Raw genomic sequence first — 17612 nt, 5'->3', positions numbered from 1 at the left:
ACACACATTTAAATAACAAGTCTCCATAGGAGGAAAATTCTTTTTAACTCATGAGAACAGAGCTTGTGCATGGTTACAAAATTTCTCCACCATGCTTTTTGTTCTTGGAATTAATATGATGTTCCTCTAACTCAATGTGTTCTCATAATCTGTGTTTTTTACCAAAATGCAGTGTTTTATTTAAAAATGTATCCCTTACTTTGTTTAAAAAAAACAAAAAAAAGTCTTCCAATTGCATTAGCACTCTTATTATCTGTTCTCATTAACTTCTCCAAGCTTTAGAATGAATGGTCAAAGAGCAAGGTTGCTGAGATTATAATTGATTCTTCAGGAGTTACTGTATATATAATCACAGGCACTTGGTTTTTATACTACCAGCAAAATGTCTGAGCTTACCATTCCATTATAAAAGCATGGTAGTTTTGTTTTATTAAGCATCAACTGTAAGAAGGTATGTAAGTCATCTATACAAAGTTCTGCCTAAAAGCAAAAAATCTGGGAACAACTGCATCTATGATATTGATGGACGAATATACTGCCTCCCCTTGCCCTGCCAACTATAGTGGGGGAGGGGACAGCAAAACAAAATTCTACTTTCTAAGCAAGCATTGTACTTGGTATTTTCACATACATTATTTCATTCAATTCTCACAACACTTCTGTGAGGCCAGTTTTATTATCTATCCCCTTATGCTCATACAAACAGGAGACAGTGGTTGAAAGACTTACTCAAAGTTGCAATGTTAAAAGCAAAGTTGGAATTTAATATTTCCACCTCCAAGTTCAGAGCAGCCTCCACTACATATCAATACCTTTATATTTCCACTAAATTGATACCTACTGCTTAAGGTAGACTGGTGTTAAAAAACAGCCATGGTGAGTCTGAGACTTGCTATAAGGTCCTAGCTTTATTTTACCATCAAGCAGAAACTTTCTAGATTAAAGATGTTTGGATACCTGAAAGGATAAACACCTTTGGGGTCGCTTGTTGTTTTTTTTTGTTTGTTTGTTTGTTTTTGTCTTTCCATGAAACTATAAATGGCTAATTCAGGAATCTGAATTCAGGAACACTCCATCTTCCGTTAAGTTCCACCTTTCCCTGACCCATTCTCTTTCTCAATGAAAGCATTTCTTAGAATGTTAGCCAATTTCACTAGAAAACTGGCTTTCTGAGCCTTTTGGTAATCACAGCATAGGTACCTACAAGTGTACATGTGTCCCTGCAGTTTTCAGCTTTGGTGTATATTATCACACCAAACAGAGATCAGGGAAAAGGAATCAACAAATGACAAGGCAAATGAGACATCTGCCAGGAAGCCAAAAGTCAGTGATATTTCCTCTGCCTGCTAACCAGAGAGAAATGTATATAGGAAATTCAAAGTTCCTGCTAGAGAAGTAAACCTCTTTGCAGGTCAAAATTAATCACAAAAACCAGAATGGGATGAAGCTATCATCCTGACTTTCCAAAGGAAGCCAAGTCTCCTCTACTCCTGTTTAGGTATAAGAGCAGATTTGGATTTTTATACTAGCTGACCTCAGATGATTCAGGGTTAAGGACAGCTTCTGTTACAGGGCATCATATAGAAGACTGCTAGAAATTTGGGTTTATAGAGCTCCACTAGGCTTCTGAATACAATGTGCTCATCCCTGCTTGTTAGGTGCTGTTACTGTCCCTGCCTCCACAAATAGAGAGCAGAGTGTCTGGGAGCCCAACCTGGCTTCCATAACCCCAAACCGGCAGGAGTGCTGGCAAACTGCAAACCCCACTGCAAGTCTTTCCTAGGAATGCACCTGAAGGAAGTAGCAAAGGTACTGGGGAACAAGTCCTATGATATAGAAGCATGTCCAGGGCTGTGCCAGGAAAGTCAGAAACAGGATTTGGCCAGCAAATAAAATGGAGTCAATGTGGGGTCAGTCAGGCTGACGCATCCTTCTGAGATTTTCTAACATGTATGTCTTTTTCCAAAAGACTTAGGACATGTTAGACTTTCAAGGTAGCTAAAGAACTGCACTTTTCTCATTAGCCGTGAAATGATGGAAATTCTGACCAGTGCAGCAAGTTCATTTGCTGGCTGCCTGTTTTTTTTTTTTTGTTTTGTTTTTGAGACGGAGTCTCGCTCTGTCGCCCGGGCTGGAGTGCAGTGGCCGGATCTCAGCTCACTGCAAGCTCCGCCTCCCGGGTTTACGCCATTCTCCTGCCTCAGCCTCCCGAGTAGCTGGGACTACAGGCGCCCGCCACCTCGCCCGGCTAGATTTTTGTATTTTTTTTTTTAGTAGAGACGGGGTTTCACCGTGTTAGCCAGGATGGTCTCGATCTCCTGACCTCGTGATCCGCCCGTCTCGGCCTCCCAAAGTGCTGGGATTACAGGCTTGAGCCACCGCGCCCGGCCTGGCTGCCTGTTTTAAGAGATAAAATACTATGTTATCTTCATACTGAACCTGCTACTTTTCCATACAAAACAGACACAATATGTCAAAATAACAAAAGAGCTTTAAAAGTACAACTGAAGGCTATAATATTAGCCAGTTTAGAGGTTGAAAAACAGCTGATTAATTACTGAAGAAACTTCAGTAGGGCTAAATTAGAAAAATGCTGGACACCTGAAAGGGTTGCCTTTTTGGTCTCTTCCCCCCCCACCTCCCATTTTCTCTTTTAAGAGTAGAAGAAAGGCTTAATATCAACCACAGGAAGGAACCCGAAGGTCAGACAAACATATTTTAAGAGTAAGTTTAGTCTGGGATATGCTGAAGGACAAAAATACAGACAGTAGCAGTCCTAGATACTTCTGTAATGGTCACACTTATGGATGAAATATGAATTTACCCCATGGGCAGGAGGAACTCTGAAAGAGAAAACAATCAATTATTGGCAATGCATAGATCTTGACTTCTTGGTTCATAGTTTTGCATCTGTATGGGGTAAGATTCCAACACACTAGCAGGGACTAGAAAAGCAAAAGTCAATGCTAAAGAGAACAAATGGAAAGATCCAAACCCACTTTTCCAGAGTGTTCATGCCATGTATTATGCTTCAATTGGCTGAATTCCACTAAAGAAAAAAATAACCTGGAGTGTGGTGGCTCACACCTGTAATCCTAGCACTTTAGGAGGCTGAGGTAGGCATATCACCTGAGGTCAGGAGTTTGAGACCACCCTGGGCAACATGGTGAAATCCCATTTCTACTAAAAATACAAAAATTAGCTGGGCATGGTGGTGCATGCCTGTAATCCCAGCTACTCGGGAGGCTGAGGCAGGAGAATCGCTTGAACCAGGGAGTTGGAGACTGCAGTGAGCCGAGATCACATGACTGCACTCCAGCCTGGCGACAGAGTGAGACTCTGTCTCAAAAAATTTTTTTTAGAATTAAAAAAGAAAGAAAAAATAACCTACACTATTTTTAAAGTGATGACAGCAAAACCTTTGGTCTATGATAATTGCTGGAGCTAAGCAGACCACAGAAAAGGGTGACCAGGGTCTCTCTAAGACACTTATATAGAAGAGTGGGAGAAAGGGTGGAAGTAGGGAGTCAGTAGGGAAAAATGTTTCCCTTCTGGCAAAGCATTGTTTCTCTAGGAAAAAAGACCACCACTACCACAACAAAATATTAATATTCTGGAAAGCTAGAATGTTGGCTATGGGAAACTATTTAAAATCTGTCCTCCATTCCCCATAAAAGTATTTAACAGATACCTGAGTAGCACCCAGTGCCAGGCACATTTAATGTCGGTAACAAAACTCAGGTAAGTACTGGTATCTCCAATTCACAGATGTGGAAACTGAAGCACAGAGAAGTTAAGTAACTCACCCAAGGAACTACCTTTAATGAAAGAAATAGGATTTAAACTCAGGCAGTCCGGCTCCAGAGTCATGCACTTGACTACTCTGTTACTTCCCAAACAAAGCAAAAAAAAAAAAAAGCACTGTTAAAAGTAGAAGGAGCCTCCATATATTCTGAGAAAAGGACTTAGCCACTCATAGCCCAGCTACCTGTCTACTTCTCAAGGCAGCAGACCTCTGCAGGTCACATGAAGTTGGATCGTGGGGATTCCTGTGAGACAGCACAGAGAGCTTCAAAGTCTTGGTTTAGGAGGGAAACTCATGACCCTTTCAAGGATAGTAAGACAGTTAAAGCTTAAATGATGTTTGTAAAATTAAATATTTAAGTAACTTCAAAAGTTCCCTCTGGGAAAAGAGCGCAGTTTCTGAAATTAGCCAGCTTCCAAAAGGCACTAAGAAACAAGGGTTCCTTAATGTCCATCATCATTATACACTACAATGCCGATTATACATCACTAAACAAAATCACAAGGACTCTAGTATTTTATATTATAGAAGTATCAAAACTTCAAGGTAAATGTAATTTCCTGGAAATTATTTAATCCTTTGTTTTCAGGCTAGAGAGGATAAAAGAATGTGCCCAAAGATGGCAAAACCGATACCCATTCTAACTCCCATTCCTCCCTTAAGTTCTTTGTCTCTATTAATAGTGTAAACAGCCTCCCAGTTATCCAAGATAGGAACCCTTTTTCTCAGATCCTTCACGTCATTTGTGGCTAAGTCCTATTTGCTCAACTATTTCCAATGGCTTCTTGCTCAACTCAGAATCGAGTCCCAACATTTCCCCCTCACCTTTTTAGTTAGCGTAAGTAAAAGTCCCAACTTTTTGAAATGGCATTTAATGGTTTTGCCTCAAGTCACTTTTTTGGGTCTCATTTTCTACTATTCCACCCTGTGTAACCCACCTAACTAGATTCCTCCCAGAACAAAGCATATACTACAATGCCTCTACGTTTTGCTTACGTTTTTCTTTCTAACCATTACTCTCCCTTAGCAAAATTTTAACCATTTTTGAATGGCTAGCTCAAATGCTGTCTCCACCATGAAATCTTAAAAACAATGATGATGGCTCACTATAATAGGGATAAATATACTGAAAATACTGAAAATATCAGGGCTCCAAAATGAATGCTATCAATAACTACTGAATTAGATTCAACTACCAGACTCAACAGCTCCAATTTATCTGCATGATATTATACTAGGCTTTGTGGTAATTATCATCATCACCATCATTATCTCAATTATTTAGTATGTTACAGTTCCCAAAGAGCTATCATGTGCATAAACAAACTTGAAAGCTTGACAAAGCAGGTACTGTTATCAACTCCTGATCAAAATGGAAAATGAGACCCAGAGAAATTAAGCAGCTTGGATCACGACACATAGCTTATAAATGACAGAACCTGGCCTCTTAACTTTCATCTTAGTGTGCTATTCAATATATCACACTGACTCCCACGTGAACGGTGGTGATACTGAGTTTCCTCATTTCCAAACTGTTCAATCTTCTCTGACTATGTAAGTTATCCATTTCCCCTAGGCAGGCTGATATAGTGATGTGTAGACAAAGGGAGGGCTCTGGCAAACCACTCACATGGAAAGCAGCATACGTCTCTTTTAAATTTTATTAATTTCAGAAAAATCTCCCCTAATCTGAGAACTGGATGCTAAAATCAAGTGCATATTCCTAAAATTCTACACGTTCTCAACTACAGTTCAGGTAGGATTTGGAACTGAAAGAAAAGCAGAAGCCAAAAGCATCCTTATTCTCAGATGTTTCTCACACTGACAGTACAGAATAGCACTGCCAATATGGCTGGAAAAGTACTTCCCTTGCTATTTCACAGCAGTTTTCTGTCTTCTCTTGCTTTCCACAAATTTGTCACTCCAGTGTGAATGCCAGGTTTAAAATTGGCAAGAGATGCACAGAGTCAAAAACTAAGAGGAGGAATTTCATTTCACACGATTCTCTTATTTTCTAAAATCAGGCCCCCTCTCCTAAATTGCTTTTAATAATATTCTGTTTATATAAGAGATCTAGTATTAAAGATAAACAATGGATAAGAATGCAACCCTTTAAGAAAGGTAGCTTGTGAGATCCTACAAGCCACGTAATTCCTTGGCATCTAGAAGAGTATTCCTTTTGAGATTATTTATGTATTTTTTTAGAAGAGGGATGGCCATGATGGCTCATGCCTGTAACCCCAACACTATGGGGTGCCAATGTGGGAGACCAGAAGTTCCAGACCAGCCTGGGTAACATAGCAAGACTGCCATCTCTACTAAAAACAAAAAAGTTAATTACCCAAGCATGGTGGTGCATGCCTATTGTCCCAGCTATTCAAGAGGCTGAGGCAGGAAGACCCCTTGGGCCCAGGGAGGCTGCAGTGAACTATAATCACACCACCGCACCCCGGCCTAGGAGTCAATGAGACCCTGACTCCAAAAACAAAAGAAAAAGGACCTGAAGAGCAGAAAGAAGCAGTGTCAAGAGATAAGTGATGATTGATGAAATTATTTTTTAACTTTGGTGTGAGCTGTTCTTGTGATGTTACAAGCCAGACAAGAGAAAGACAGAGATGAAGTTTTCATAGGTTCAGAATTTGATGAGATTAATACTTTCAGTGCCAAAGATTTTAGGGATTTGGGGACAAAGAGAGATAATGGCAGTGCCTGAGATGATCTGACATTTTTAAACCTGAGCTGCCTACCATACGCATACAAGTAAGGGGTGCTTGTATTTAAACAGACAGTTTGGCTACAAAACTAAACTAACTCTTTTTACAGAGGGAGGTATTTTTCACTGGAAGGAATAATGTAGTGGGGACTCAGGATCCTTGGTCTCACATCCTCTTCTTTCTGCTACCACATCACTATAGTTGAGCATGTGACCTCAGACTCCTGTCCACACAAAGAGGAGACAAGATGAAATGATTCTTAATACCTGCTCCCCTGTTTTGCACCTTGCTTGAGGACAATAAAGAGGAAACCAAATGGCATCTCCTGGGATGTGGATCCATAGCCCCATTCTGTTTCTGCAGAAAGGCTACTCTCCCACTCCAAGTCTTCAGTATTGCTACTGCACAGGAAAGTAAGATGCCTCCTGGGCTTGGGTCCTAAGTGTAGCCTGATGACAAATGATTGGTGCTAATATCTAGCAGAGAAGGAAGGGACACAGAAACACTTGTTTTCTCATAACAAATGGCCACAAAATTAGCTACAATTGATAAGCAAGGATTGGAATAAATGAAAGCATTTTGGAACAGAACATGCTACATCCTAATTATTCTGGGGTTCAGATGTGATTACATAATCCTGAAGATTTCTTTAATCTGCTACAGAAGAAATCGAAGAAACCCTAAACTATTAAAAACATCAGAGATACTTTAAAAGGATCACAGTGTATATAAAATTTTACTGGAGGCTGGGTGCGCTGGCTCAAGCCTGTAATCCCAGCACTTTGGGAGGCCAAGGCAGGAGGATCATAAGGTCAGGAGTTCGAGACCAGCCTGACCAATATGGTGAAATCCCATCTCTAGTAAAAATACAAAAATTAGCTTGGCGTGGTGGTAGGCACCTGTAATCCCAGCTACTCGGGAGGCTGAGGCAGGAGAATCGCTTGAACCCAGGAGGTGGAGGTTGCAGTGAGCCGAGATCACACCACTGCACTCCAGCCTGGGCAACACAGCGAGACTCCGTCTCAAAAAAAAATTAAAAAATAAAGTAAAATAATTTTACTGAAATATAACCAATATCCTTGCTTTGTTGCAAAGAGGTACTGTGTCAGTAGACATCAAAACAGGGAAGTACTTAAAAGTCTGCTTACGGCCGGGCGCGGTGGCTCAAGCCTGTAATCCCAGCACTTTGGGAGGTCGAGATGGGCGGATCATGAGGTCGGGAGATCGAGACCATCCTGGCTAACACGGTGAAACCCCGTCTACTAAAAAATACAAAAAAACTAGCCAGGCGAGATGGTGGGCGTCTGCGGTCCCAGCTACTAGGGAGGCTGAGGCAGGAGAATGGCGTAAACCCGGGAGGCGGAGCTTGCAGTGAGCCGAGATCCGGCCACTGCACTCCAGCCTGGGCGACAGAGCGAGACTCCGTCTCAAAAAAAAAAAAAGGCTGCTTACAACAGATCATCTGATTAAACTGTTAAAATTTACTCACGTGAATAAGAGACCAAGGGCTAGATTTAGTCATGTCATATGTAAAGAGAAACTCGGGCCAGGTTTTTCCAATAGCTCTTGGCGAAAAGGCTAGCATTTTTATAGGAATGAAGAAAGTATTAAAAGGCACAAAAGTGGCCGGACGCGGTGGCTTACGCCTATAATCCCAACACTTTGCAAGGCCAAGGCAGGCGGATCACGAGGTCAGGAGATCGAGACCATCCTGGCTAACACGGTGAAATCCCATCTCAACTAAAAACATAAAAAATTAGGGAGGTGTGGTGGTGGGCGCCTGTAGTTCCAGCTACTTGGGAGGCTGAGGCAGGAGAATGGTGTGAACCCAGGAGGTGGAGGTTGCACTGAACCGAGATCATGTCACTGCACTCCAGCCTGGGCAACAGAGCGAGATTCTGTCTCAAAAAAAAGAAGGGGCACAAAAGTACATATAACAAATTATTGAATTTGCCTACAATATGATCTTGGAAAAGTATGCTTTTAAATAGATGTAAAAGTGTCATCTCTGCACATCTGTAGAGCAGTTCACAACTGAAGAGCTTCTGTATTTATTTACTCCCATGGTTCCCCTGTGAAGCATGTATCAAGATGAAGATGAAGAAACTGAGTTAAAGAAGGTTAGGTAACCTAGTCAAGATCACATGAGACCTAAATGGATGCACAAGGATGAGGAATTCTTCTACAAAAATCACACCCTTTTTTTTTTTTTTTAAAGAGAAGATTTTTATAAAACAGGACAAGGCCAAACTTACATGTCTCAAAGCCCTTTATGTCACTTTTACTGTATCTTTCCTCCCAAAACAAAGTAGAACGTGTTAGAGAAGATAACTTTTCAAAAGCTTATGTTTTAAATATTAACCTCTTTCTTCTTAAAGTCTTTTGGAATTTCTTCTTACAGTCTAGTAAAATAAAAATCAACATTCTTCATCTGATCTGTAAGCAGGTCTCTCACATCCTCAGATGATACTGTTCATGGTCAAAGGTTATCTAATTTTTTTTTCACACTTCACATCAATTAGCACAGTATAAACATAGCAGGCAGCCATTGCTGGACATGATCTAGCAATTCTACTCCTAGGTATATACCCCCGAGAATGAAAGCAGAACTCAAATACGTATTTGTAGCCAAAGGGACACCCAAGTGTCCATCAACAGGTAGATTTTTTTAAATGTGGTAACAGGCATACAATGGAATACTATTCAGTCATAAAAAAGAATGAATTTCCGATATGCTACAATATGGATAAACCTTGAAAACATATTAAGGGAATACAAAACAGACGAAAAAAGATAAATATTGTATTATTCTGCTTATATGAGGTACTTAGAATAGGCAAATTCATAAAGATAAAAAGTAGAAAGGGAAAGAGAAAAAAAGACAAAGTAGAAAGATATTGGGATGGGGGAACAGAATGAAAAGTTATTATTCAGTGAATTCAGAGATTGTCTGGGATGATGAAAAGTTCTGGAGATGAACAGTGGTGATACTTGCGTACTACTGTCAATATACTAAATGCTACTTTAAAATGGTAAATTTTGTTATGTTTACTTTACCACACACAATTGTGTGAAAAATGAGATGAGTCAAAGTGACTTCATAACTATCCTATAGAAGATTAAGAGTATGTGAGAAGAAAGAGAGAAGATGGGAACTAATGTACCCATAGATCATCCACTCATTAATTCAATAAATATAGACTAGTAAGTGCCACCTATCTGCCAGGTATCATACTAAGCCTGAAGGATGCAAAATGAATACAAAAGGCTGGGTGTGGTGGCTCACACCTGTAATCTTAGTACTTTGGGAGGCCAAGGTGGACGGATCACTTGAGGTCAGGAGTTTTGAGACCAGCCTGGCTAAGATGGTGAAACCCCGTTGCTACTAAAAATACAAAACAGTTAGCTTCGCTACTAAAAATATAAAAAGGTTAGCTGGGTGTGGTAGCATGCACCCTAATCCCAGCTACTTGGGAGGCTGGGGTAGGAGAATCACTTGAACCTGGGAGCTGGAGATAGCAGTGAGCTGATGTGGCACTACTGCACTCCAGCCTGGGCAACAGAGAAAGACTCCATCTCAAAAACAAACAAACAAACAAAAACACCCCCCCGCCAAAAAAAAAAAAAAAAAAAAAATCCCAATTCTGCTTTCGGGACTTTAGAGTGCAGGAGGCCATAGAGAAAAGTAAAGAGACAATTAAATATCATAATTATTATTATGATAGGAATATATTCAAGGCACCAGAGAGCACACAAAAGTGGCATTTAATATGAGAAGATGGGTAGAAAGGATACCTGGAACAAGTCAAGTCTAAGCTGCAACTAAAAAAATGACAGCAAAAGGGCAACAGAGTTATTACAGAACCAGCAACAGCATGTTTTAAGGCTTAGTGGCATCAGAAAACATGCTATGTTTAAGGAACTGAAAATAAGTTCACAAGACTGAATATGGAATGCAAAATAAGGATAAAGAGCAAAACAGGTAGCAGAGAAAGACAGCCAAAAACTGTTAAGGAATGACTGTGCATTAGAAAGAGGTGAAAAGGGTGGCCAGAAAGATGGAGAGGCATGGAGGCATTAAAGCCAAAGGAAGATGGTTTAAAGGAGGGTGGGGTCCAAAGTATGATCTACTTTGGCACATTTCATGTGCACTTAAAAAAATGTATTCTAACAGCATGGTAATGGTACAAAAACACTAACACCATGGTAATGGTACAAAAACAGACACATAGATCAAATGCAACAGAACAGAGAACCCAGAAATAAAACCACACACTGACAGCAATCTAATCTTCAAGAAAGTCAACCAAAATAAGCAATAGGGAAAAGACTCCCTATTCAACAAATGATGCTGGGATAACTAGCTAGCCATATGCAGAAAACTGAAACTGGACCCCTTCCTTACACCACATACAAAAATAAATTCAAGATGGATTAAATATAAAACCTAAAACTATAAAAACCCTAGATGACAACCTAGGCAATACCATTCTGGACATAGGAATGAGCAAAGATTTCACGGCAAAGATGCCAAAAGCAATTGCAGCAAAAGCAAAAATTGACAAATGGGATCTAATTAAATCTATAAGGAATCTAAATGATTCAACAAGCAAAAAACAAGTAGCCCCATTAAAAAAACAGGCAAAAGACATGAACAGACATTTCTCAAAAGATGACATACAAATGGCCAACAAATTTATGAAAAAATGCTCCATGTCACTAATCATCAGAGAAATGCAAATCAAAACCACAATGAGATCTCTCACACCAGCCACAATGGCTATTAAATATCAAAAAACAGCAGATGCTGGCAGGCTGCAGAAAAAAGGGAACACCTATACACTGTTGATGAGAATGTAAATTAGTCCAGCCACTAGGGAAAGCAGTTTGGAGATTTCCCAAAGAACTTAAAAACACAACTACCTTCTGATCCAGCAATCCCATTACTCGGTATGTATCTAAAAGAAAACAAATCATTTTACTAAAAAGACACATGCACTCACATGTTCACTGCAGCACTATTCTCAATAGCAAAGACATGGAATCAACCTAGGTGCCCAGCAATGATGGAATGGATAAAGAAAATGTTGTACATATATACCACGGAATGCTAGATGGTCATAAAAAAAGAACTGAATCATGTCCTTTGTAGCAACATGAATGCAACTGGAGGCTGTTATCCTGAGCAAATTAAGGCAAGAACAGAATACGAAATGCCACATGGTCTCACTTATAAGCAGAAGCTAAACATCGGGTGCTCATGGACATAAAGATGGCAATAATAGACACTGGGGACTACTAGAGCAGGGAGGGCGGTTAAGGGCTGAAAAACTAATTGTTGGGTTCTATGCTCAGTACCTGGGTGACGGGATTATTTGTACCCAAACCTCAGCATCACAGCAATATACCCAGGTAACAAAGTTGCCTGTATGTACCTACTGAATCTAAAATAAAACCCGAAAAAAATTAAAATCTGAAAAGTAGACAGAAAAGAAAAAGAAAAGAAAAGAAAAGAGAATATTCTAATATTGTTGGATGGGAAAAACCTATAAATGTCAATTAGATCAAGTTGGTTGATATTGTTCAAGTCTTCCATATCCTTAATTGTTTTCTATTTAGACTAAAAATTATTAAGAGGTGGTAAAACCGTAATTATGAATGTTTGTTTCTCTTTGCAGCTCTATCAGATTTGCTTCATGTATTTTGAGGCTGTGATGTTAGTTTATAACTGTTATGTTCTCCTAATGGGTCCCTTTTTATCATTATGCAATGAACTCTTTTATCCTTGGCAATATTCTTTGCTGTATGGTAGATATTAACATGAGCTAGACAACTGTAAACTAGAAAAGATGCAGAGTAGATTCAACTACCGAGATTAAATTTACCAGAATAATGAAAATGGAAACTAGATGATCAAGTGATAAGAAATGAGTGAGGGACAGGGAAAAAAGGCCACAGGCATGATACATGATTCCCAAAGAAATGTCCCCAATAGAGAAAATTAAATCTGGTTATTTTAATAATTCGCAAAAAAGAACAGACTTGGAAAGCAATTCTCACTTTAACTTGTCTACAGACAATAATACAAGTTAATAAAGAAGTTCTAAGGAACTCTAGGATGAAGACACTTGTTCTAATGTGTAACAGATCTTTACATTCCCTAACCAAGCTCAGGCCACTATGGGAATGGGAATACCATACGGCTTTCTCACCAACAACTGTCTTCAAATCAGAATGGAAGTGCAAGTCCTCATTTTTAATAACTAGATTTAACCACTTGCCTCCTACACCAAAAAAAATGGGAGCAAAATGAACAAGAGAAACATCTTCTTGAGGCTTGCATCCCAGAAGACAGCACTATTGAGTTTCATTCATATTGGTGATTGTAGGCTTTTGTGGAAGCCGAACTCCTCTGATAACATGATGAAAGCTAGGAACAGTCTCTCCAAGAAATCTCATATACTCAACAATTTGCATATAATTTCAGGGGCTAACAGACCATGGAAGCCCAAGTTAAGAATTTTTAATGTAAAGTCTTTAAAATATAGAAAGAAGAAGAAAAAAATCAGGTCTCCAATCCAGTTACCTTTTATCAAGGGAAGTTTGCTACAGACTTGATTAAATGCCATCATGTGTCACAATGAATCCTTACCTATCTTAGTGAACAACTGTATTTTTAACGAGGTATATATTAAAAGAAAATCAAACATACTTGCTTTCTACATCTTGATCTGAACAATGGCATCCCATTTAAGGCCTTGAAATCAGGGCCATCCTCTTAGCAACTCTAGGATCAAATACAGTTTCTACTTACTTTGCTATCTTTACCGGTAGCTCAAGTTAAGACCTATTTATTCCAGGTAAGCCAAGCAATGGCCAACCCACTGCTGAATGATGAGGGACTTGCTTGATTCCACCCTTACCTGTTGCTATGCTTGGACTTTTCCCGGTCCTTTTCCTTGTCCTTCTTGTGTTCTTTGTGCCGGTGTTCTCGATCTTTGTGTTTATCTTTGTGTTTATGAGAATCTGCAACCATAAGAGATGAGTCAGTTAACAGGAGTCATGAACTATCTTCTGTATGCCTACCCTGACAAGATGGTCAAGAAGTACAATGACAGGATTCAAATGGCATGGTAGGCATAATAGCACATGCCACCGAAAAAAAAAAAGCTTTCACAAAGAAGCCTAGACAAAGTGTCCCATTAGCCTACTTCTACAATCAAGACATGTTACTAATATGCGGAGAATGAGGAAATGAGAGCCAATTATTCTGTGAAAAGAAGCCACAGTTTGGCGTTTTTCTCCCTAGACATAATACTATTAAGCCTGACTTATAAATGATAACAAAGGGATAAATATTGAACACTGATTCTAAAGATCAGATGTTATAACTTCTGAAAAATCCAAACTTCAAGAGATATGTTTCCAAATAAATGTTAATAAGGTATAATTTCGAAACAATAAAATACAGTCAGCCCTTCATATGCACAGGTTGAGCACCGTAGATTCAACCATGTGCAGACTGAAAATATTCAGGGAAAAATAAAAAGAGTAATAACAATACAACCCAAAAATACAAATCCCCCCACAATATAACAACTATTTATATAGTTACACTGTATTAGGTAATCTAAGTAACGTGGTGATGAGTTAAAGCATATAGGATTGTATAGGTTATATGTAAATACTGTGCCATTTTATATACAAAAAACTTGAACATCTGCAAATTTTGATATACTAGGGGTAGGGGGTGGGGTGGTTCTGGAACCAATCCCCTACAAATATTAAGAAATAACTGTAATAATAAACAATTCAAAGACACCCACAGGTGCAATCCCCACTACAATAAAGATTTAGAACAAGTCCATCACCTCAGAAAGTTTCCCTTGTGCTCCTACCCAGTTATTTCCCATCTTCCACCCCTTGCCCAAAGGAAGCACTGCTCTGATCAAGCTATAGATCAGATTTGTCTAGATTTCTAGATTTCATGTAAGTAACATCGTATAGGATTTATTCTTTTTGTGTCTGATTTCTTTCTCTCAGCATAGCATTTGTGACATTCATCCATGTTGTTGGATATATCAGTTGTTGGTTCCATTTTATTGCTGAGTGGTGTTACATTGTATAGATACACTGTAACTTACCCATTCACCTGCTGGACAATTTAGTTGTTTCCAGGCATTGATTATTATTTATCTGCTACAAACATTCATATACAAATATTTCTGTAGACATGTTTTCATTTCTCTTGGGTACATACTTAGGAGAAAAGTTACCGGGTAATATAAAAAAAGTATGTTTAACTTTATAGGAAATTGTCAAATTGTACCATTATATTTCTCCATCAAAAATTCATTAGTGTTCCCATTGTTACAAATTTTCACCAATATCTGATAGCAGTCTTTAATTTTAGCCATTCTAGCAGGTGTGGAGTGGTATCTCACTGTGGTTTCAATTCACGTATTTCTGATGATTATATGATGCTTAATGACAAGCATCTTTTCATGTGCTTGTTGGCCACTCATATACCTTCTTTGGTGAAGTATCTGCTCAAACCTTTCTTGGTCTTCTTATTACCGAGTTGCAAGAACTCTTTGTACATTCTGGATTATCAATTTTTTGCTAGCTATATGAACTGTGAATATTTTCTCCCCATGATTTTCTTGTCTTTATTTCTTTTTTTTTTTTTTTTTTTTTTTTTTTTTTTTTTTTGAGACGGAGTCTCGCTCTGCCGCCCAGGCTGGAGTGCAGTGGCCGGATCTCGGCTCACTGCAAGCTCCGCCTCCCGGGTTCACGCCATTCTCCTGCCTCAGCCTCCCGAGTAGCTGGGACTACAGGCGCCCGCCACGTCGCCCGGCTAGTTTTTTGTATTTTTAGTAGAGACGGGGTTTCACCATGTTAGCCAGGATGGTCTCGATCTCCTGACCTCGTGATCCGCCCGTCTCGGCCTCCCAAAGTGCTGGGATTACAGGCTTGAGCCACCGCGCCCGGCCTATTTCTTAATGGTATCTTTCAAAGAACAAAAGTTTTAAATTTTAATCAAGTCCACTTCAACAATTTTCCCTTTTAGGGTCTGTATGTCTTGTACTCCAAGATATCTTTGCCTACTCAAGGGCCACACAGATTTTCTCTCTCTCTTTTGGGGGGAAAGGCAGAGAACGAGTCTCATTTTCTTATATTACAATGTTATACAGGCTCCTCTCAAACTCTTGGACTCAAGCAATCCTCCTGCCACAGCCTTTGGAATGGCTGGGATTACAAGGGCATACCACTACTTACTTACTTACTTACTTACTTTATTTATTTATTTATTTATTTTCTAGCAGTTTTACAGAGGTAAGGGCCAGTTTTCATTTTTTCCTAAATCAATAAAGATGTCAAGTTGTTCTAACACCATTTTTTTTTTTAAACTTTTAAGTTCAGGGGTACATGTGCAGGTTTGTTATACAGGTAAACTTGTGTCATGGGGGTTTGTTGTACAGATGATTTCATCACCCAGGAATTAAGCCTAGTGCCCACAAATTATGTTTCCTGATTCTCTCCCTCCTCTCTCCCTCCACCCTCCAAAAGGCCCCTTTATCTGCTATTCCCCTATATGTACCCATGTCTTCTCACAATTTAGCTCCCACTTATAAGTGAGAACATGCAATATTTGGTTTTCTGTTCCTCTGTTACGTTTGCTAAGGGTAATGGTCTCTAGTTCCATCCATGTTCCTGCAAAGGACACAATCTCGTTCTTCTTATGGCTGCATAGTATTCCGCGGTGTACATGTGCCACATTCTTTTTTTATCTGGTCTACCATTAATGAACATTTAGGTTGATTCCATGTCGTTGTTACTGTGAATAGTCTAGCATCATTTTTTAAAAGATGGCCCTTTCCCCATTAAATTGTCTTGGCTTTTTGAGCTGTCATATAATTATAGGTCTATTTCCAGACCCTCTATTCTAACCTTACACAAACACATACTATCTTGACTATAAGACTGTTTGGTACTCCGCTTTTCAAGAGGTATAGCCTAATTCCTCTCCCCTGAGTGTGGGCTGCACACTCTGACTCACTCCTAACAAATAGGATGAAGTGGAAATGTGAGGGGGCAACTTCCGACTCTAGGCCATAAAAGGCATTATTAGATCTTCCTTCCTGCTCTCTCCTTGCTCTTGGGGAGGCCACTGACACACTGTCATGTACTCACTCAGAAGCTCTCTGGAAAGGCCCATGTAGTAAGAAACTGAAGCTTCCTGCCAATTAGCCATGTGAATGAGCCATCTTGGAAGTGGACCTTGTAGCTCAAATTAAGTTTTCAAATGACTGCAGCCCTGGCCGACATACTGACTGCAATCTACAGATGGTAAGCCAAAGCCACCCAGATAAACTACTTCTGGATTCCTGATTCACAGGAACTACATGAGAAAATAAGTGTCTGCTGTTTTAAGCTATTATATTTTGAGGCAACATGCTTTATAGCAATCAATTAATAATGTATAGGCAATGTGTCTTCATCCCTTGAGTGGCTCACAGCAAAAGAAGCCACATGTGTCATAATCTGCTGAGTATCTATTTTGTGCCAGGCCCTGGGGAAAAGAAATCTGCATGACTGTAGTACTAACTGTAAGAAATTCCCATCCTACAGAGATGGGAACAACAAAATCATATGGTGTCAGAAGTAGGATTTGAACTCAATCTTCATGCAGCATACAGAACCCTTCAGCTTCTTCTAAAAACCTCGAGTCTATAATTTTAAAATGCTAACTTGATTCACACAAGGTTAGTGGCCCCTGTTTACTTGACAGCAATATCCCATTACTTCTGCCTCAAACCGAACACTTATGGCTAAAATCATAATAATGACAATACATGTAATAGCACTACAATCTGGAATAAAGCACGTGTCATTTAATTTTGTTTGCAGCCCAGATTCAATAAACAAGCCTCAGAACATCAAGATCTGCTAATATAGCCCTAGGATATGGCAAGGACATCACATTAAAAACAACAACAACAACAACAACAACTACTCTGTGTATAATTCAACAAATGCATAAATATATATGAAGAAGACTGGAATATAGACATCAAAATATTAAAAGCAGT

The 17612-nt window shown here is 39.3% G+C and overlaps 1 protein-coding gene across 1 annotated transcript in view; it reads right to left on the bottom strand.

The window, feature by feature from the left end:
* The window catches only part of TOP1 (DNA topoisomerase I), a 98025-nt gene that overhangs the window by 50534 nt on the left and 29879 nt on the right, over positions 1–17612 (bottom strand). The window contains exon 3 of the mRNA XM_033186422.1: positions 13443–13545. Coding sequence (XP_033042313.1) covers positions 13443–13545 — 103 coding nt within the window. The remainder of the gene's footprint in view (positions 1–13442; positions 13546–17612) is intronic.

Source organism: Trachypithecus francoisi, unplaced genomic scaffold, assembly GCF_009764315.1.
Source record: "Trachypithecus francoisi isolate TF-2019V2 unplaced genomic scaffold, Tfra_2.0 Lachesis_group21, whole genome shotgun sequence".
Classification (NCBI taxonomy): Eukaryota; Metazoa; Chordata; class Mammalia; order Primates; family Cercopithecidae; genus Trachypithecus; species Trachypithecus francoisi.
Note: the sequence above shows the minus strand (reverse complement) of the source record. Positions and strands in the feature narration are given on the sequence as shown.